The sequence below is a fragment of the Alexandromys fortis genome, unplaced genomic scaffold (assembly GCF_014885135.2).
Source record: "Alexandromys fortis isolate MF-2015 unplaced genomic scaffold, M_Fortis_MF-2015_v1.1 scaffold_330, whole genome shotgun sequence".
In the NCBI taxonomy this organism is placed as follows: Eukaryota; Metazoa; Chordata; class Mammalia; order Rodentia; family Cricetidae; genus Alexandromys; species Alexandromys fortis.
Window position 1 is genome coordinate 77847 of NW_026068204.1, and position 20494 is coordinate 98340.

Sequence of the window (20494 nt, forward strand, 5' to 3'; positions counted from 1 at the left end):
TTTCTAGGAGTAACTGTAGAGGTCTGCAGACAAACCAAAGACAGATAAAGTAGAGAGGCCATGGAGCCCCCCCCCCCCCCCCCCCCCCCCCCCCTTGAACTGGGACTACTCTGCTGGTCAGGGTCAGCCTCCTGCTGGGGCAACAGAAGGTTATGCAGAACCAGTTCCCTTCCAGGGTCTAAATGGCTTAGCACACTTGTTCTGTTGTGCTGTAACAATAAAGCCCTGTCTACTGCCCTCTGCTGCAAAATTGTTGGCCTCAAGCCTCCAAGACTTGTCAGGAGGCCCTCAGTCCTCTTCCGAAAGCTGAAGATCCTCCAGCTCATCCTGTGGTCCCTGAGCCAGCTGCCACAGTTCACTTGGGTCCACCCCTGTGTCCGGGTCTCCATCTACAGAGAAAGAAGAAGTATGTACATTCTGCTATATCATAAAGAAGCCAGCCTTAGCAATTACTTATTCATTACTAATTAAATTAATTAAATTAATCAGTGTGCTATAGCTTGCTGTCAGAGTCTTTTGAGTATAGAATAACTAGTACCCCACGGAGGGGCACAGACCTAGCTTAGGTCTTCTCAGGCTTCACTTCCAGACAGACTGTAGGGCCAGTCTGTTTCACAACAGAAACAACTTACCCTCTGAACTGCTGGCACCCACTTCTTCGTCATCTTCCTCCTGGTCTTCCTCTTCCACTCCTTGGTGAGCTCCCAGGAGCCCGGGTATTCCTGTAGATAAAGAACCATGTGCACACACACAACAGACACCCACTAGGGCCACAGGTCTCAGCAGCAGCAAGAGGACCACTAGCCCTTTCTGTCATCCATATGGAGGCCCCAGCATGTTGGCAATTACCAATAATGAATCCCCAGCTCAAACAGAAGGAAGGCACCAATGAGTGGTATAAGAAACAGGTGCAGATAGGACAGTGGTGGTGCACGCCTTGAATCCCAGCACTTGGGAGGCAGAGACAGGTAGATCTCTGTGAGTTCAATGCTAGTCTGGACTACAGCACGAGTTCCAGGATAGGCAAGACTACACAGAGAAACCCTGACTCAAATTCTATATGAGAGAGAGAGAGAGAGAGAGAGAGAGAGAGAGAGAGAGAGAGAGAGAGAGAGAGAGAGAGAGAGAGAGAGAGAGAGAGAGAGAGAGAGAGAGAGAGAGAGAGAGAGAGAGGAAAAAGAAACAGGTATGAAGGCTAGAGAGACAGCTCATTGGTTTAAAGACCTGGGTTTGACTCCCAGCACCCACATGGTGGCTCACAACTGTCTCTAACTCCAGTCCCAGAGGATCTAACACTCTCTTCTGACCTCCATGGGCACCAGGCACACATGTTATACACAGACATACATGTAAGCAAAACACACATAGACATAAAAATTTAAAACAAAACAAAATAACAAAAAACAGTGTGCCAGCCAGCCAGCCAGCCATGAAATACCTCTGCTGACACACAGCTCTTAAGGACTCCCACCTCAGGCCTTACCTCTCTGAGAGATGTCTGTGCTGTCCTCTCCCTCAGAACTGTCCAACTCAAACAGGTCTTTTAATTCCTTCCTATCTTCATCCTTCCTGTCTTCCACTCTCCGCCTCTTGATCTCTGGGAAGTTCAGGTCTTCTAGCTTCAAGGATCAGAAACAGAAAAACAGATTGGGGAGGGAGAAGCACAGAGAACTGAGCAGAGCTTAACTCACATCAGCCCCCCCCCCTCAGGTGCCACCCACAGCCAGGCTGCACTCAAACTCACTGTCCCAAACTTCACTCCTTCAGCCCAGACCCCTTTACAAGTAACCTGCCTGGCCACTTTCTACTAGGCCACCTTCCCAGATCCCAGCCATACCCGTTCTTTGCCACTGATCTCCAGCTGGATCTCACGGTCCCTCAGCTTCCTCCAGTGGCTGTAGTACCTGGTGAGAGGGGTCCCCTCTTCTCGGGCCTGCTTCTCCCAAGCATCCTAAGGATTGGATAAATTCAAGGCCATGCTCGTCCTCAAACATCTACCACACCCTAACTGGTGACCTCAGGCAGTCCAGATGCCAAGTCCCAACCCACCACTGCCAGCTGGTCAGAAACACTGAAGGTCACTCTCTGGCGAAGGCTTCGGATATGTTCTGCGTTCTCTTGCACCTTCTCCAGAAGCTGGCGCACCTGCCGGCAGTAGTTAGCTACTTTGCACTCCCGGAGAAAAGATTTCAGCTGCAGAAAGGAAGGGTGAAGTTCAGCTCCAGTGACAGGACTTCTCCCCACCCCACAGGGGGTCCAGACAGTGGAAAAGCCATGTGGCAATCACAAGGAGACTTGAGGGCCTACTGCCAATCTTCTAACTAGATCTCACAGGCATAAGGCCTTGCTCCTTTACTCATGTGCTCTTGCAGCAGCCTGAGAAGAGCTGTGAGAAGACAAAACCATAAACTGTTTTGCTATTTGGATCTTAACTGAAAAACATCTGCTGAACCCGACCATATACCTACGACCTTTAGCACAAAAGTACAGGTATCCTGACTACCTGACATCAGCAGCCAAGACGACATGGGGGAGGCCACTGCCACATTATACAACCAACAGTAACCAAGCACATGTATACAGCTGTACATGTAACTTCTGCCTTCACACATGTACCCGTGTCTATATGAGGTATAGCTCAGTATGAGCAGCAAACCCACCCCAACAAGCCCATGAGTAATAGAGCTAATCCCCTGCCAGCAACAGCTCCCTCCTATGAGAAATGCCTAAGATGGAAACAGCTGAGCAGAGAGCAAACAAGACTCTCATGAGGGGCACAGAAAGAGCTGAAAAGAGGGAGAACTACATTTTACCCCCAGACCAACCCAGGCTTTAGACTTCCACAGGTAGCCCTGGACCACGATAGGCTCCAGGCAGTCTGGGGGAGGGCCTATAAATTCTTGAGATCCTGGTTAAGTTACCCAGGTCTGGCCCAACTTTGTCAGTGGCTGATAATCCTTCACAAACAAGTTAACTCCACAGTCCCCAGAGAGAACCTCTTCAAACTACCAAGCCAAATGACCATTTTCCCCTGTAATGACCCTGATGGATCTGGCTGCCAGGCAGCTGGATAAGCATGATTTTGTTTCTGGTCTTGTAGAACTAGAACAAGGAAGCATCCCTTTTGTACTTCTATACAATGAAGACAAAGCTACTAAGAGATTGTCCAATTTAGCCACAAAGAGGATGCCAAGGCCAGGGAAGGGGGAGTCAGGTGTTGAGCACATACCTGTAGGACAGTGGGCAGCACCAACTCTGGGAAGGCAATGCAATGGGCCTGGCTGTGCAGATATTCCAGGATAAGGTCATATAGCTGTTCCAGAAGGCCATCCTGAGGGGGTGGCACAATCTCATCAGATGGTGGAACCCTGAAGTCCATGATCTTAGATTTCACCCTGCTCAATCTCTAAGATGGGAGCTATAAAACGGTACTCAGAGCCTTCCCAAGACACACCCAGATTCACAGGGCCTAGGATTACAGAACCATTGATCTATGACTACAGAAACCCCTCAATCCCCATTATTGAGAGGTGGATCTCTCTGAGTCCAAGGCCAGCCTAATCTATATAGTAAGTTCCAGGAAGACCAGGACTACCTAATAGATCCTGTCTCAAAAGAAATCACAAATGCTGCACAATGGTAACCCCTTCCTTGTACTTCAGTAGCTTCTAAAGTCCTTGTGAGCCAACTAAAAGAAAGCCTCAGGCCTTTCCCAGAAGTCCTTCAGCAAGCCTCACCCGGTATGCCTTCTCCTGCAGGTTGGTACTGGACAGTTTCAAGATCACAGAGAAGTTGATGGGCTTGGAGCTCATGCGGCCTGGACGCCTATTGAAGTCCACCTGCTGGAAAATCTACCCACAGGGTTTCAGTCCAACACAATGAAATCCCTCAAGACAAGGATGTACAACTAAAGACAGCCTCAAAGCCCACAGATGCCTCCAGACCCTATCCACTTTCCAGAGCCCTGAGCCTCTTGACAGGCAACCATACGACTCCTATGTACACTGAACCACCTTTGGAGGTAGTGGGTATACAGGCCTGGGCCTGAAGTAGCTGCATGCCAGGCACTGTGGGTACAACTAGCAACAAAGAGATACAGAGAGAGACAGGTCTCAGGGGAGGGACTGTGTATCCCACACCTCACTAGTCTTTGTAGGCTATGGACTTTGACCTTCCCAAGAAAGGAGGGTAGTGGGAACCTAGCATGGCCTCTTGAGCCAAAGATACCTCCCCAGTTACTAGGAGACCCCACACACAGAGCAGGTAAATCAAGAAGGCACAAGGTACATGAAAAAGCATACAGAGAGAAAGTTCTAAAGCCCCTGACAAGAGAACTCATACAGCAGAATGCTGCTGGCAGCTGAATCAGCTACGCATAATGACAACTGGGGGTGGGGAATGCCGGTTCTCTAATCTGAGCAAAAGGTGCTGACTAATATACAGGGCTCGTCTCGATACCCCCTTTTATCCTACCCACAAGGTAAAGAACGGACAGTGATACCCTGAGGGCAGAGAGCTTAATTTCAACCTTTGTGGTTCACTTTCTCAGGAAACCTGCATCTAGTGTGAAGAGCCCAAAGCCAGGTACAGTGAACCAAAGTAGAGGTCAGAATGAGGGCTATCCAAGAAAACAAGAAAGGCGTCATGTAAGTCTGAGACTCTGATGGACTAAATGCAGGTCTGCAATGACTGCCAAGGCAAAGGGGCCACAGGGTTACAGTCGAAATCTGTACTGGCACAACTGGCAGACACAGAGGAGAAATGGTTTCCAAGAAACATTTGTGAACCCAACCCAAGTCGTGCCTAGCACAGTCACCTCGAGAATGAAGGGCAGAACAGGGATAAAGGTGCCGATGGCCTGGGACAGCAGCGTCAGGGCACGCACACAATGCATGCGCAATGGATAGAAACGGGCAGTGGGCAACAACCTGAAACAACAAAGAGCAGGATCCTAGTCACTAACATCGGCTGCCCACTGCTTCTGATCGCTCCCTATTCACAAGCTCCAAATACAGGAGGGTCACAGTCACCCCTCCAGGGTATCCATGAGGAATAGTAATTTATAGTCACCAAACCCAGCAAAATGCTTGGACTTGGGTATTGCCCCACTGCTCAGCTAAGGGACTGAGAGAAACCATCCAGCTTTAACTTAGTTTCATTCACTCCTGCCTCCGTTTCTTCTCCACCCTCTGCTTGAGTTTCTTTTCTTGCACCACCTTCCCCTTTCCCTTCCTAGCCTCGTCTTCAGTGTCCAGAAAAAAGCTCAAGAGGACACAGAGGCCCCCTCCTGGCCAGAGGAGTATACAGCATATTCACAGCATACCAAAAGCTCTAAGAAATAGATCTGAATGCACAGGAGCCCAAGCAGGCCTGGGAATACATGGGTGTTGCATTGTGGGCAGCTAACCTACTTACCTAAGTGGAGGCTGACTGCCTAAAATCTACAACCAGTTCATCTTTTCAGACCCTTCCATAGAAATCACCAAAACCTGCCAGGCGGTGGTGGCACACGCCTTTAATCCCAGTACTCGGGAGGCAGAGGCAGGTGGATCTCGGTGAGTTTGAGGCTAGCCTGGGCTACAAGAGCTAGTTCCAGGACAGGCTCCAAAGCGACAGAGAAACCCTGTCTCGGGGGGAAAAAAAAAAAAAGGAGAAGACACCACCAAGACCCAGACACAAAGGCTCTAATATTTAAGGTCTGCCTGCCCCCAAAAAATTCTTTGTATAATGTGACCCACTGAAGCTTACCAATTAGAAACCTCTACCCTATACCAAGAGCACTGCTCCCAACCCCCAGGACAATCTAACATAGACCCGCCCTTGAACTCACTTGATGCAGCCAATGATGATCTGTGAGAGCGGGTAGATTAGGGGCTGTAGAACCTCGCTGGAACCAAGGGTACTCAGGACTCGGCACCATAAGTAGAGGCAGTGCACATACTGCCAGTTGTACACAGACTGGTATGTCTCCTGGTGAAAATGGAGTCCAACTTTAAGGCCCGTTCTTCCCTGCCAGAATCACCCAAAGCATCTCCCCAGATGAGATGAACTATTTACCCCATAGAAGGTGGCATCTAGCGTACCCCAGGGGGCTACTAGTTTGGAAGGGCCTGACTATGTACCTTCTTGCCTGTGGTCATGGCATTACGCAAGTGGACTGCAAGCTGGCGAATGTAAAGAAAGGCGTGTTGATAGGAGACGCTGGGGTCCAGGGCAAGCAGTTCGGTCAGTGTCCGCTGCATGAAGCTTATGAGGGGCAGGGTACTGGGAGACGTGAACTTGCAGTTTCTCACATACATGATGTACATTTGCTGACAGACAAACCAAAGACAAGACACACCTGAGCAACCACTGCTCCGACTTTCCACCAGAACTGCTATCCCAAACAGCCTGACCACTTAGCTGCAGACTCCTTTCCTGTATGTTCCCAGCACTCCCAGACTCTGATGTTTCTCAGCATACACACTTGCACCCACCAGCCTCAGGCATATAAACTAAGATATTCAGAAGAAAGGAAGGTGTGTAGGAGAGAAGTAAGCTGAGGAATAGGCAAGAACAGGACTAAAGACCTAGGAAATAGAGGCTATGATCTGCTTCATGCTAAGTCTGTACACTGGGGACTCCAGGGGATCTCCATGTGCAGGAGAGCGACCCTGGTCTTTGAGCTGGACAGCAGGGTCTGATTCTGGTCAGATCTAATCCTATTTTCCAGCTACAACTATCTCATCTCCGGGGGAAAAAAGTCCCCCTGCCTCTCCCAATGCTCCCAGTTAGTGTATCAGAGTCCAGGCGGAACCCAAAAGACCTTCAATTCCTGTTCCCATCACCACTCTATTTTCTTGGTAAGAAAGCTGTGATCAGCCCAGAGTCTGGTGTCAGGTTTAAGACTGTCTGCCAGGCACTCAGGCTTATTCCCAACACAGACCTTAATGAACAGATAGAAGACCCACACTACCTTCAGGATGGGACCAAGGAAGGATTCCTTCTTGTGCCGGCAAACTCTAATGAGTACCAGGAAGGCCAGGACCCGCAGAGATTCTTCACCCGTGCTCCACAGAACCACCATCCTCTGAAAAAGAGATACACCATCGCCTTTCCTGGCCTAGGACCCTCCATGACTAGCTGGCATGCCTCAGTGGAGCCTAGTCTCACATTACTAAGGTATGCTGCCCTGACCCTTGGTGGGGTATAAAGAAAACAGCAGGAACAAGTATAGGCATAAATGCTGTCTCTCCTCTAGCCAAAGTAGAACAAGAAAGGCAGCCATATATGCACCCCCTAGCTACAACAACACAGCAGGATGGGCTAACACACCTTGAGTAACATTCGGCACTGCTTAGGGAAAGTCAGGTAGTAAGGAACCAAGCTGCTGACATGCTGCAGGACAGCTGCAGACACCGTGGCTTCAGTCAAACAGGCTACCAGCTGAAAAAGCAGAAGAAAACGGTGAGGCCCAAACTCCTTCGAATTACCAGGCATGACCAAGCCTCTGAGGATTATGTTCTTTTTCCCCTTGGTTTTTTGAGACAGTTTCTCTGTGTAGCATTGCTCTGTGACCAGGCTGGCCTCAAACTCACAAAGTTCCACCTGTCTCTGCCTCCCAAGTGCTGGGATTAAAAACGTGCACCACCACCACCCGGCTCCTCCTGGGATTCTTTACCCACCAGAACAGTACCTGTACAACTGCACTCAGGTATGTTTTGACATCCACACGGAGCTTCCCCCAGAGTGGGCTACTAGATGGCAGCAGCATCCTGCAGGGACCACACCCACCCCATTACTGTAATCAGACACAAGTCTGCCCAGGTACAGGGCATATAACCTGGTCCCATACACAAAAGCTGAGACGCTCCTTACAGCTGGCAGATGCAGGAGCTTACCAGGACCTTCTTGAGCACAGCCCAGACAGACACCTGTAAGCAACACCCGCCCCTAGAAAAGGCCGCCAGCTTGGCCAGAGTTCACCCCCTCACCTGCTGCTATCCTTTGGTGCCTTTCCAAACAGCAGCTTCTGAAGGCAACCAAAGAGGTCTCTAATGCAGAAAGTAACCAGAGCATTGAACACTGAAAGGAACAAAAGTGTCATTCACCCAACTAACAAACAAAGGTGCTACAATGGAGCCCAAGACAGTGCCCTCGCCCCAGCTCACCAGCACTATCTGTGACCTGGAACCTGCAAATCTCAGTAGCTTCCTGCTCTCCTTGGGTGGTGGCTACAGCTGCTCGGAATGCCTGCACAACTTCATGGAACAGCTTGGGAGTAAGGTGGTGCTGAAGGGGCAAGAGATGGAGATCACTGGGAGAGCAGCACACAGTACCTGGCTCCAGGAACCTGTTCCAAGTTGAAAAGGTGTTCCTAACCAACAATCCCAGGCCAAGGGCAATAGTGGGGCTAAGACCACTGAACCACAAGCCAACAACAAAAAGGAATTGAAATATAACCCCCTTGAATAGGCAGTCTGTCTCCTGTATTACAGATCTGCTCAAGAAAGTATATGGGAATTCTCCTTTTCCACTCCTGTCCCTAGAGAAACCAACATGAAAGCAAGCATGATAGCTCATATTTATACCAGCACTGGAAAAACAAAGGCATGAAGATTACTGCAAGTTTAAGGCCAAACTGCTCAAAGTCAGCTACCAGGGTTACAAAAAGGTATCTTAGCCGGGTGGTGGTGGCTCACGCCTTTAATTCCAGCACTTGGGAGGCAGAAGCAGGCGGATCTCGGTGAGTTCAAGGCTAGCCTGGTCTACAAGAGCTAGTTCCAGGACAGGCTCTAAAACCACAGAGAAACCCTGGGGGGGGGGGGGGACACGAAAAACACACACACACAAAAAGTCACTACCAAAATTGCTTTCGCCAACACTGTGGTTGGTTTCCATATCTTTGCATTGTGTACGTTTGGCTCCCAACCATCATTGTCTTCTCAAAGGAAATCAATACTGTTGCCCTCTCTCCCGGACTCACTTTCTTGGCTCTCAAGGTAACGCCCTCGCCATGTTTTCCTCCTACCATTCGAACTGCTGTTTCCATGCTACAGACTGTGTTAGAGGCCCCAGTACCATGGTCAGGCTCAGTGATTTGCTGGATGAACCTGCACAATTTCAAAAGTCTGTTATAATTTATTAACATTTTACCTATAATTTATAGGTAAAAATCATCAAAGGTGCAGATGGTAGTGGCTCACACCTTTAATCACAGCACTAGGGAGGCAAAGACAGTCAAATCTCTGTGAGTTCGAGACCAGCCTTGACTACAGAGTGGGTTCCAGGATAGGCCCCAAAGCTACAGAGAAATCCTGCCTCAAAAAACAAGAACAAAACAACAACCACAAAAAAAATTGTCAATAGCAAAAAGCATAGGGAACAAATTCCAGTAGAAAATTGGCTCAAAGTTTCCAGGTGTTCCCTCATGCTAGAGTCACATTAGTGCCCTCAACAATGATGTGTGCCAACGGGTATATTGTGCTGTCAATCAGGGAAGCAGACCCAAGCCGTATTGGGCAGGATCTTTATTGGGAGTCAATCCCAGAGACATGCAATGCCCTTGGCACAGCTCAACTACTCTGACTATCCTCCCTCCCAGAGGTCAAATGTAGTTGTGGCCACTTCCTCAAGCAGACAGAAAGTCAGAGTATTCCAGGACTCAGAAGCTACTTCCCAGGAAGCCAAAGAAAAGGTTTTCCTTAGAATGTGTACAATTTGAACAAACAGTCCTACTAAGCTAGCTTTTTTGTTTCTTTGTTGTTTTTGTTTTTAGAGACAGATTTCTCTGTGTAACAGCCTTGACTGCCCTAGAACTCAAGTTGTAAACCAGGCTGACCTCCAACTCACAAAGATCTGNAGCGAAACCCTGGGGGGGGGGGGGGAACGACACACATGACCACAAAGAGATATCTTGTTGAAAAAAACTCAAAAGCTCTAAATTAAATGTGAAATTATTGAAAGGACACTGACTTCATTTCCTAAATCCCAGTGAACAAATAATGCTAAAAGTCCAACCATGTCCCTAAAAGCTCATGTAGTAGAAATTTAATATCCAAATTTATATGGTGGTATTTGGAAGTACATGAAATGATGGGCTTCAGGACTCTACAATGGCATTAGTAGGCTTTTAAGACAAACACAGGAGACAAGTGTGGCGGTGCACACCTTTAATCCCCATGCTCAGGAGACAGAGACAGATCTACATAGCTCCAGGTCAGCCAGAACTGCATAATGAGACCCTGTCTCAAAAACCAAAAACAAAACAACAAAAAAGACAGGAATTGGGAGTTGTGATGGGTCTTTAATCCCAGTACTTGGGAGGCAAAGTCAGGTGAGTTCAAACTCTGTGAGTTTGAGGCCAGCCTGGTCTACAAAGAGAGTTCCAGGACAGTCAGGGCTGTTATAGAGAAACCCTGTCTCTAAAAATAAAAAAGACACAGGGCTCACGATAGCACACTGGCCTAGAATGTACAAGTTCCTAAGCTTGATATCTAACAACCCAGAACACAGATATTGGAATAAGTATCACAGCACGAGGCCTTTACCAAAGACCATCACCATGCTCAGACCTGTAAACCTCCAGCAATGTGAGCCAATTAAGTTTCCTTACAAATTACCCAGTCTGGGGCTGGAGAGATGGTTTGGCAGTTAAGAGTACTGACTGTTCTTTCAGATGACCGAGGTTCAATTTCCAGCACCCACATGGTAGTTCACAACCATGTGTTATCTATCCATGTGGTACACCAACATATATGCAGGTGAAATACACATAAGTAAATAAAAGTTACAACAACAAAAATTGCCCAGTATGTGATATCCCATTACAACAACAGAAAAGGAAAGGAAACAAACTCTATGCCCACCCCACAATGGCCAGGATTCTAACAGAGAGATCAAAAAGAAGAAAGGAGTCACGAGCCATTTCCCCCCTAAAAATCATTACAGGAACCATCACCCTGAGGAGTCTGCAGGGAACCCCACTCATTACAGGAACCATCACCCTGGGGAGTCTGCAGGGAACCCCACACCCAATTAACTGTTATCTGTTAGCGGAACCTGCCTCACATTCCAGCTATCCAGGGAACTAGGTGTGGCAACTCGTGACTTCTTGGCCTACGTGACCTGGACCACGAGACAAGAGTCCAGGCCCCTGTGCCCCCCCCCCCCATTCCTTACCCTATATAAACTGTAACCCGTCCCTAATAAATGGAGGCTGTGACAAACTAAGCATGGCCTTCTCCTTGTTTCCTAGCCCATTTCTCTTCCAGATAGTACCCCTCCGTGACCCTGGAATAACTGATTGCAAGGTGGGTTACAGAAAGGGGGCTGGACTATGCACTGTAACTAAGGAGATGCAGCTAGAAGACCCTGGCACTCAGAAAGACCTTTACTGTATAGTTCCCAGAAACACACTCTTTTCACCTACACAATGATACCTCAAACGAGGCAAGGACAGAGACTCCTGCCTGTGGAAATCCAGCCACCCAGCTTATATTGCCTCTCACCATGGCCCCCTGCTTCCATTTCTCCACCATTGCAAGGGTCACCGGTATAGGCTCATTCTTCTTCCTTTGCAGTTCTCTGGGGGATGTGTCACCGTCCTCTTCTCCATCCTCCTCATTCTCACTTGCTTCCTGTACCAGATACAAGAAGACAGATTTGGAGCAGGGTATAGAAGTCACAGGTGCCCCACCACCCAGGTCTGCCAGGTTTCACCTCCAGCATGTCTGGCAGGGAGTGGAATTGCTCCTCCTCCTCCTCAGAACTGTCGGAGTCATTGAAATCCAGTAGACTCTGGTCATTCTCCTGCAGGAACTTGTAGAACTCAGGGTCTCTGTCCTTCAGTCGAGAGAGCTGATCTTTGTGTTCAGAAGCACACCCCTTATGTGAGCTAAGAAAGTGGGTGTAAGGCCAGTGAAAAACCAAACAGAAGGAGTTTTTTGTCCTTCCACATAGCCAGCTTGCTTGCTGCCTCAATGAGACCACATTAGTATGTTCCCTTCACAGTAGATACCAATGACCAAGCAGGAGAATTTTCCTAAGATAAATCATCAGGTTCATCTGTCTTCCATACTAACACACACAGCACCTCTGACAGTGTTTCGACACAATCATTTCAAATTCAGCATAGAATCAGGGCTCTCCCAGACTAGCTGCGAACCCACCACGCTCACCCCATTGTTGTAAACTGTCATTAGCTCCCCTACAGTAACACCTCCAAACCTGTGTGCACTTCCGGGCAACCCACAACAACCCGAGATCCCCTTTTGTACTGTGACGAATTTCATTTCACTGATCAACCCTGAGACAGCTTCCCATTTTACTAAGAGATCTTACAGAATCAGGTCCCCTCGCTGTCACTCTGAGCGCATCGCTGGCTACTTCTGGGTCTGCTGTTCTGCCACAGCCACGCTCTAATTCCTCAAAGGCTGTCCATTTTAAGTTCTTTGCAGTTTAATATCAAGTTCCGTCCCCAACTCCTGCAAACACGTCCTGCTACATCCGGTTTTCCCTTCCACTCAGCACGTTTTCTCCAACACATGATAACCACTGGCTTATCCAGGACCAAGTGTTTTTCTTGGTTTAAAAAAAGCAAGCCTTCAACACTGTCGGTCAACGCACGTCGGTGTAGAGACGGCTGACCCACGGTTCTGCTAACAGTGCGGAACCAAAGATCGCCGTGGCGAGGCCGGGGTGGGGCAGGTTCTCACCTGGATGGGGTGCGTGTGTCCTGCTGCTCCCGGGTAGGGAGAGCTCTTCGCCTTTTCGTCTCCCGCGCCGCAACCTCCCTGACGTCCTCCGGCTCCGACTCGGACTCGGACTCAGACTCAAAGCCAGAAGCCAAGAACTCGTCTACCGTCAGCTCCTCCAGTCGCCTGCGGGTTATATCAGGTCATCACCTCTGCCAGCTTTCCAGCCTCACTTAGAAACAGAACGCTAGGAGCGAGCGCCTGCCGGGGTCCGGCAGCCCAGTTACTCAACTCACCTCTTGGGAGCGCGCGACGTAGCCATGTTGTTCAAAGCAGCGTGCGTCTCACTTCCGGGCCCAGAATGCCGCGCGCCGCCACACTTCCTCTCGCGAGCCCCGCCCGCCTTACCATGCTGGTGGTTTTAGGGTTCTCGTGTGGTGCTGCTGGCATCTCCAGGCGGGAGGCTGCCTTCGTCCTCTCGGCGCAGCAGGTGTGCTAAACTTCTGCACAAATCCACGGAGTGCAGGCTGACCGGCACTCACAGCTCAATTCCTTCCATAAAACGCAGTAACATTGGTTCCCACTCGGGAAACAAAAAGCTGGAAATTCGGACAGCCCTGCCTTCAGCTCACCTGTACTGTGTGTGCAGTGCAGTGCCTCTGACAGCAGGGCTTACAAATGGTGCTTAGAAATCAATAACAAAAGCTGTTGGTCCGGAGTCAGTGAGCTCACCCGAGCTATTGGGAGCTCACTGACTCCGGACCAACAGCTGAAGAACCTGCTTAGAACTGAAAATGTGGGTGACAGTCCTGCGCCTTGGGCAGTTTGTGGGGCTGCTGGCAGTGGGACCAGTATTTATCCCTAGTGCATGAACTGACTTTTTGGAGCCCGTTTCCTATGGAGGGATACTTTGCTCAGCCTACATACAGGAGGGAGGGCCTTGGTCCTGCCTCGATGAAATGTGACTGACTTTGTTGACTGCCCATGGGAGGCCTCACCCTCTCTGAAGAGTGGATGGGGGTGGGGGGAGCAGGAGGAGGGGAGAGGGGAGGAAATGAGATTATTATGTAAAAAGTTTAAAAATTATTTTAAAAAAAGAAGTGGCTCTAGTGAGATTAAAAACAAAAGGGGCATAAAAGTCAACACAGACACAGTCAGTTCATCAGAAATCAGAAGAGGGGCTGGAGAGATGGCTCAGCAATTAAGAGCCATGGCTACTTTTGCAGAGGACCCAGGTTCGATTTCCAGCACCCACGTGGTGGCTCACAACTACCTACAGCTCCAGTTTAAAGAAACCGGATGATGTCCTCTTCTGGCCTCCATGAATACTGTATAGGAATGATGTACTTAAAATCACAGTCTCTCCCTCCCACCCACCCCGCCTACACACACACACACACACACACACACACGAATAAATATTTGTTTTTTCTAGACAGGGTTTCTCTGTGTGGCCCAGCCCCCGCCTCCATTTTTTTTTTTTAACTTTAATCCAGGGGATGGCCGGGCAATGGTGGTGTGCGCCTTTAATCTCAGCACTCAGGAGGCAAAGGCAGGCGAATCTCTGAATTCGAGGCCAGCCTGGTCTACAGAGCAAGTTCTAGGACAGCCAGAGCTACACAAAGAGACCGTCTCGAATAAATAAACAAACAAATGAGGGGCTGGAGAGATGGCTCGGACTTAAGAGCACTGGACCGCTCTTTCAGAGGACCCAGATTCAGTTCCCAGCATCCACAGGGTGGTTCACAACTTTCTGTGACTCAGTACAAGATCTGATGCTCTCTTCTGGTCTCCGTAGGCATTGCACGCACATAGTTTATATAATATACAAACAATCAAAACACCCATACACATAAATTATTATTTTTTAAGTCAGAGGACACCTAATTTCTTGGCGAGCCTGAGTGTGATAAGAAAGAATGCTGTATCCATCTCGATGGATATAACACAACACCTAGCAGACCCTGGCAGACCCCGTTCATCTAACGCTCAAACATGTATGTGTAGGAACGCTGAAGCACGCTTGTGAAAGGGAAGCCTGACCTTAAGACTCGAGGGCTTGAATCCAGCGCGACAGCAATATCGAGCAAGTGAGTGCTGGGATACCGGAACTTGAAGCTAACCCAGGCGCCAGACGCCGGTTGGGAACTTCTTAGAGTGGGGCTCCTTAGTGGAGGGAGGTTGGCTGCGCAACGCTGACATCTACAGGGGGGTTGTGGGGGACAGGTCCTGCAACCTTGCTTGAAGCAGGGCGGGCGGCGCCGAGAAACAGGGGCTGCGGAGCCGGGCGGGCGCCAGAGTGGACGCTGCGGCCAAGGAGTCTTCCTGCGGTCCGAATCAGTCACACTGCGTTCAGTAGTCCGCCGCGGGCTTGGCTGCTGAAGTTATGCAGCCCCGTGGGGAGCGGCCTGCTGGCAGGACGCAGAGCCCAGAGCACAGCAGCCCGGGGCCCGGGCCTGAGGCGCCCCCGCCGCCCCAGCCGCCGGCGTGAGTGGGGTGGAAGGATGGAGGGAGGGATGGCGACCCGCAAGCAGAACTGCAGAATGGGGCAGAAGGGGCTGCCCCCAGGTCCGGGTGAGGTCAACCTGGTGAGTGGGACCCGGGGATTCACTTCCGAGGGACAGCGTTGGCCAACTACTCTTCCAGCGCCTACTGCGCTCACCATGAGTGCTGAGGACACGCTCCCTGGGAAATGCTGCTTCTCTGGGGAACTAGAAGAGGAGCATGGAGCCCTAGGAGAGGTAGTGAGCAGAGGAAGAGGGGCAAGCGCCAGCTGGGAGCAGGCTTATGTTTAGAAAAGTATCTGTTCTGGCTCTAGGGAGGTTCCTTGACAGGAGAGAGAACTTGAGCCCTGGAAGGTGTCAGTGAGTGACAGGATGGTCCTTGATGGACTACTGGTCCCTGGTGACTGGACTGCTGGGGATAGACTGCAGCTACCTTGGCTGTGCCCCAAGTTCTCAAGGGTGGGTGAGTGGCTCCTCACAGTGTTTAAACACTGACCTAGCCCTGCGGCCTGCAGCCCTGAGGCAGAGCGAGCTCGACCCAGGCAGGCCCGGCCTGCAGCCCCCATGGAAGGTGCGATGCAGCTCCTGAGCCGAGAGGGTCACAGTGTGGCACACAACTCGAAGCGGCACTACCATGACGCTTTTGTGGCTATGAGCCGCATGCGGCAGCGTGGCCTCTTGTGTGACATCGTCCTGCATGTGGCAGCCAAGGAGATCCGTGCTCATAAGGTGGTGTTGGCCTCCTGCAGCCCCTACTTCCACGCTATGTTCACAAGCAAGTACCACATACCTCAGTCTGGGCAGCCTTAGGGGGCTCTCTGCACATCTCCCAGGGCAGGCTGCCTGACCCACTGTCCTCACAGATGAAATGAGTGAGAGCCGCCAGACACATGTGACGCTGCATGACATTGACCCGCAGGCCTTAGACCAACTGGTGCAGTTTGCATACACAGCTGAGATCGTGGTGGGCGAGGGGAATGTACAGGTGAGGCATGCCATTCCCACACCCATATACTTCTGAGGTTTCCAGCCCTAGATCTGTGTAGCCTGGCCTCCCCATGCCTCTCCTCGATCTCCAGTTACTTTGTGCTCCTCTGGCCCCTCCTGCCTGACCCATCTTCGTGCCCCAGACTCTGCTCCCAGCTGCCAGCCTTCTACAGTTGAATGGTGTTCGAGATGCCTGCTGCAAGTTCCTCCTGAGCCAGCTTGACCCCTCCAACTGCTTGGGCATCCGAGGATTTGCAGACACGCATTCATGCAGTGACCTGCTCAAGGCAGCGCACAGGTACGTGCTGCAGCACTTCGTGGATGTGGCCAAGACTGAGGAGTTCATGCTGTTGCCACTGAAGCAGGTAACCACTGACGCAGGTAACATGCCAGTTTGGGCCCAGCCCATACCCTGCATTGCCCCAGCCCAGACCCTAGCAGCCAGTGTTCTGCAAGCCTTATTCTCAAGTTTCTGGTGGAAGTTTCACCCTATGATCCATTCCCTGCCCATCTCCCCACAACCCTCTCACCATCTTCTGACTCCACCCAATTATTTGCCTTAGATTCCTGTTTTTACCACACCCCAGGACCATGATTCCCCAGTCTCTTATTCTACGTACCTGAGTCTACTCAGGGCCTAGGACACCCCTCACCCCTCTACCCATCACCACCACTACTGTAACCAAAAATCTGCGAATCTTGATTCTGCTTGGTCCTCTGCTCTAAGAACATTAAGTGCATGTGTTGTGGGCGCACATGCGCATGCCCAACTGTCTGATACTCTCGGACACTTTCATGGTTTTCTGGGCCCTCCCCTACCCAGATGTCAGGTCTGAGGACCTTTCACCCCTAGGTCCTGGAATTGGTCTCTAGTGATAGCCTGAACGTGCCCTCAGAGGAAGATGTCTATCGTGCAGTCCTGAGCTGGGTCAAACATGATGTAGACACTCGGAGGCAGCATGTACCAAGGGTGAGGCCAGGTCCTGAAGCTCCCATGGTGTCTAGGAGGGAATGCAGGTGGCTAAGGTGTAATCATATTTCCTTCCATCTTCCATTCAGGGGCTCCTTTGGGGTGATAATAGGCACCTGTCTCATACTAATCATACAAGTGCTATAGGCACTTGAGTGGGTCTTAGCCCTGGGACAAGTATTCCCTAGGGTCTTGCCTTACCTGGCACCTCCTGCCCTAGCTGATGAAGTGTGTACGGCTGCCTCTGCTGAGCCGAGACTTCCTATTGGGCCACGTCGATGCTGAAAGCCTTGTGAGGCATCATCCTGACTGCAAGGATCTGCTCATTGAGGCTCTTAAGTTCCACCTGCTGCCTGAGCAGAGGGGTATTCTGGGTACTAGCCGCACAAGACCCCGTCGCTGTGAGGGTGCTGGTCCTGTGCTCTTTGCCGTTGGTATGCTGAACCCCTTCTCCTTCCCATTCTTGCCCTAGGTCATCTACCCCAACTCTGAACAAACAAAATCCATTACACTTATGACCTGTGCGTGTCAAAGACCCTATTTTATGGGGTGCACCAGTGTGACCCAGTCCCCCTCTCCTCCCACCCCTGGAGCCTTCATGGCTTTGCACTTGGGTTGCACTAGAGCCCCCCCTGCCCTGCCTTCCTGAGTCCCTTTTCTTACTCTGCCACCCACTTCCAGGTGGTGGGAGCCTGTTTGCCATCCATGGAGACTGCGAAGCGTATGACACTCGAACTGACCGCTGGCACGTGGTGGCCTCCATGTCCACACGGCGGGCCCGTGTAGGAGTCGCCGCTATTGGAAACCGACTGTATGCTGTGGGCGGGTAAGCACAGAGGCTGGACATGGGTCAAGGGTTTGTCACATGCCTGCCAGGCCATCCTTGATCAGTAGCGGGTTCTTCTCCTAGCTATGATGGAACCTCAGACCTGGCGACAGTGGAGTCCTATGACCCTGTGACAAACACATGGCAGCCCGAGGTGTCCATGGGCACAAGGCGAAGCTGCCTGGGTGTAGCTGCCCTGCATGGGCTTCTGTATGCAGCCGGCGGTTATGATGGGGCTTCCTGCCTCAACAGGTAGTAGTTTGGGTTAGGGCCCCAGTGGCCTTGAAGGGTTGGCTCAGCAGCAGCAGATGAGGCTGACTTCACTGAAGTCACATCTGACCAAGAGAGTGAGGTCCTGCCTAATCTAGACTACCTGGTCACCAAGGCCTCTTCACCTCAGACCATAGCATCAGTGGGGCCTTGGTACCATTCCGTTCCTTTGACTCTGTGTCCGTCCCTTCAAGTCCAAGCAGCCAGTAGCCTGTGCCCACCCAGCACACCTTGCTATCCGTTCATAGTCTGTGATGCCCCGCACAGGATTTCAACCACAGCCGGGGGGGGGGGGGGGGGATGGCAGGGGGACAGGTCCTGGGAAAGGGTCACTTTGCTGTGGTTGAACATAGCATCATTCTGGTGCCCACAGTGCTGAACGGTATGACCCACTGACGGGAACGTGGACATCCATTGCTGCCATGAGCACCCGGAGACGATATGTGCGTGTGGCCACACTTGGTGGGTGACAGGACCTGCTTCCTGTGGTTCCCACTTTCCTGCCTACCCCTTCCCACTCACCCCCAAAGCCCCTACACCTGCAGGAGCTCAGTGGGTCTATTGCCTTCCCACAGATGGGAACCTGTACGCCGTGGGTGGTTATGACAGCTCATCACACCTGGCCACCGTGGAGAAGTACGAGCCCCAGGTGCATAACGCACCCCTATCCCAGTTTCCTCCTCTCAAATGTTGGGTGGTGAGGAGCATAATCCCATCTTCTGGTCACCTGTACCATCCAAGGTTCTACTTTCTGTACCCTACCCCTGACCCTCAGATACCCAGCCAAGGGTAGAGTCTGTGTTGTGGCAGGGGTGGGTGCTTTGTTGGGTCTGCCTCCAGCCTGTCCCTTTGTCTCTACAGGTGAATTCATGGACACCTGTGGCCTCCATGCTGAGCCGCCGCAGCTCTGCAGGAGTGGCAGTGCTGGAGGGTGCCCTATATGTGGCAGGGGGCAACGATGGCACAAGCTGCCTCAACTCAGTGGAGAGATATAGCACCAAGGCTGGTGCCTGGGAGAGTGTGGCACCCATGAATATCCGCAGGTGTATAAGGCCAGGGGTGGGTGGTGAGTGGTTCTGCCACTACATCTGGTTTATTCCAGGAGCCTTGCTCCAAGGGTGGTGTACACAGCACCTCAGCAGTGCAGCAGGTCCATGGGTTCCTCCTGGGCACCTGGGGCTCCTTTCCTAGCCCTGTCCCCGTGGTTCCTCCATTTGCACCCCACTCATTTGGCTTGTCTCTCACGACCTGCCCCTTGGGCTTACTCTTGCCTACCCAACCCCCAGGAGCACACATGACCTGGTGGCCATGGACGGATGGCTCTACGCTGTAGGGGGCAATGATGGCAGCTCCAGCCTCAACTCCATAGAGAAGTACAACCCAAGGACCAACAAGTGGGTGGCGGCATCCTGCATGTTCACAAGACGCAGCAGTGTGGGTGTGGCAGTGCTGGAGCTGCTCAACTTCCCACCGCCGTCCTCACCCACGCTGTCTGTGTCCTCCACCAGCCTCTGACACACGTCAGACTGCGCAGAGGTCCTGCAGCATCCCACATGCCTTAAACCCTATGGGGTGGCCCTTCCACCTCTGTCTCCTCCACCAAGTGTTAGGGCAGATCACATACCCCACCAGGGATTTCCTGTTTCTCCTGTCTTGGTTTCTGTATTCACCGTCATTGTTCATTTATTTGTGTGTGCTGTTTGTTTACTCACTAATTTATTGGTTCCCTATTTATTGATGGATGAGAAGTGCTGCAGCTACCAGTTCACACATTTACTCTCACGTGTCAGCTCTCCTGCATGTGGGGACCAAGAAGCCCTTTGGAGTCCTCTTTCCTGGCTCCCTTCCTGGAGCAGCAGGGAACGCTGGGGGAGGACGAACAGCACAGCTGGGCTTACAAACAGTAGGGGGCAGAGCAGCTGTCCCAACAGGAGAAGAGGCCAGGGCTTTCTAAGAAGATGCAGCCCCTGGCCAACGCTTTGCACATAGCACTTATCTGTCTCTACCAGGCACTGTTCCTGAAGGGCACAAAGCAGACATCGTCCCCGTGTCTTGTGTATACAGTGTGATGTCTTTTCTGGATCTTCTGTGGAACTGGGCACACAACATGCACTTAGATCCCACACAGCAATATGAGCCAACTTGAACAATAAACATGTTTTTGGGGGCTCCATGGGCCTGAGACTGAATGTCCATCTCTGGCCCCTTTTGTATCCTCTGCTTGCTGGCCCGCAACACACCTTTGGCTTTTGTCTGGACAGCA

The 20494-nt window shown here is 51.2% G+C and overlaps 2 protein-coding genes across 7 annotated transcripts; one reads left to right on the plus strand and one right to left on the minus strand.

The window, feature by feature from the left end:
- Positions 1-102: 102 nt before the first annotated feature.
- Positions 103-13262, minus strand: Noc2l (NOC2 like nucleolar associated transcriptional repressor). The gene is made up of 19 exons (XM_050130040.1): positions 12971-13262; positions 12696-12860; positions 11701-11875; positions 11490-11618; positions 8151-8271; positions 7974-8064; positions 7676-7754; positions 7315-7425; positions 6956-7069; positions 6123-6311; positions 5831-5970; positions 4817-4928; positions 3738-3851; positions 3230-3331; positions 2050-2193; positions 1838-1951; positions 1484-1619; positions 633-722; positions 103-389 (listed from the first exon to the last, which is right to left on the minus strand). Exons 1-19 carry the CDS (start codon positions 12994-12996, stop codon positions 289-291), a joined length of 2253 nt encoding a protein of 750 aa, XP_049985997.1. The 5' UTR covers positions 12997-13262; the 3' UTR covers positions 103-288.
- Positions 13263-14117: 855 nt separating this feature from the next.
- On the plus strand, positions 14118-20420 carry Klhl17 (kelch like family member 17). 6 transcript variants are annotated; one of them, XR_007589768.1, is made up of 12 exons: positions 14118-15161; positions 15679-15953; positions 16042-16163; positions 16309-16530; positions 17019-17135; positions 17356-17569; positions 17817-17961; positions 18046-18213; positions 18605-18674; positions 18807-18867; positions 19093-19290; positions 19518-19646. XR_007589768.1 is itself a non-coding variant. In XM_050130046.1 (12 exons), exons 1-11 carry the CDS (start codon positions 15061-15063, stop codon positions 19224-19226), a joined length of 1629 nt encoding a protein of 542 aa, XP_049986003.1. In that variant the 5' UTR covers positions 14119-15060; the 3' UTR covers positions 19227-19274; positions 19518-19656. The 6 variants fall into 6 exon arrangements, 5 of the variants coding, with proteins under 5 accessions (XP_049986003.1, XP_049986000.1, XP_049986002.1 ...); XM_050130046.1 differs by having other exon boundaries at positions 14119-15161; positions 19093-19274; positions 19518-19656; XM_050130045.1 differs by having other exon boundaries at positions 14121-15161; positions 18605-18693; positions 18807-18880; positions 19518-19661.
- Positions 20421-20494: the final 74 nt, after the last annotated feature.

What these genes read in the sequence shown, in the direction of transcription:
- Klhl17 (XM_050130041.1), top strand. Translation starts at nt 15,061, where the DNA reads ATGCAGCCCCGTGGGGAGCGGCCTGCTGGCAGGACGCAGAGCCCAGAG. An exon ending in TGCTGTTGCCACTGAAGCAG is followed by an intron (nt 16,531 to 17,018) that starts GTAACCACTGAC and finishes TTTCACCCCTAG; the next exon opens with GTCCTGGAATTGGTCTCTAG. An exon ending in TCCTGTGCTCTTTGCCGTTG is followed by an intron (nt 17,570 to 17,816) that starts GTATGCTGAACC and finishes ACCCACTTCCAG; the next exon opens with GTGGTGGGAGCCTGTTTGCC.
- Noc2l (XM_050130040.1), bottom strand. Translation starts at nt 12,996, where the DNA reads ATGGCTACGTCGCGCGCTCCCAAGAG. An exon ending in GACACACGCACCCCATCCAG is followed by an intron (nt 11,876 to 12,695) that starts GTGAGAACCTGC and finishes CCACTTTCTTAG; the next exon opens with CTCACATAAGGGGTGTGCTT. An exon ending in GGGTGCCAGCAGTTCAGAGG is followed by an intron (nt 390 to 632) that starts GTAAGTTGTTTC and finishes CTTTCTCTGTAG; the next exon opens with ATGGAGACCCGGACACAGGG.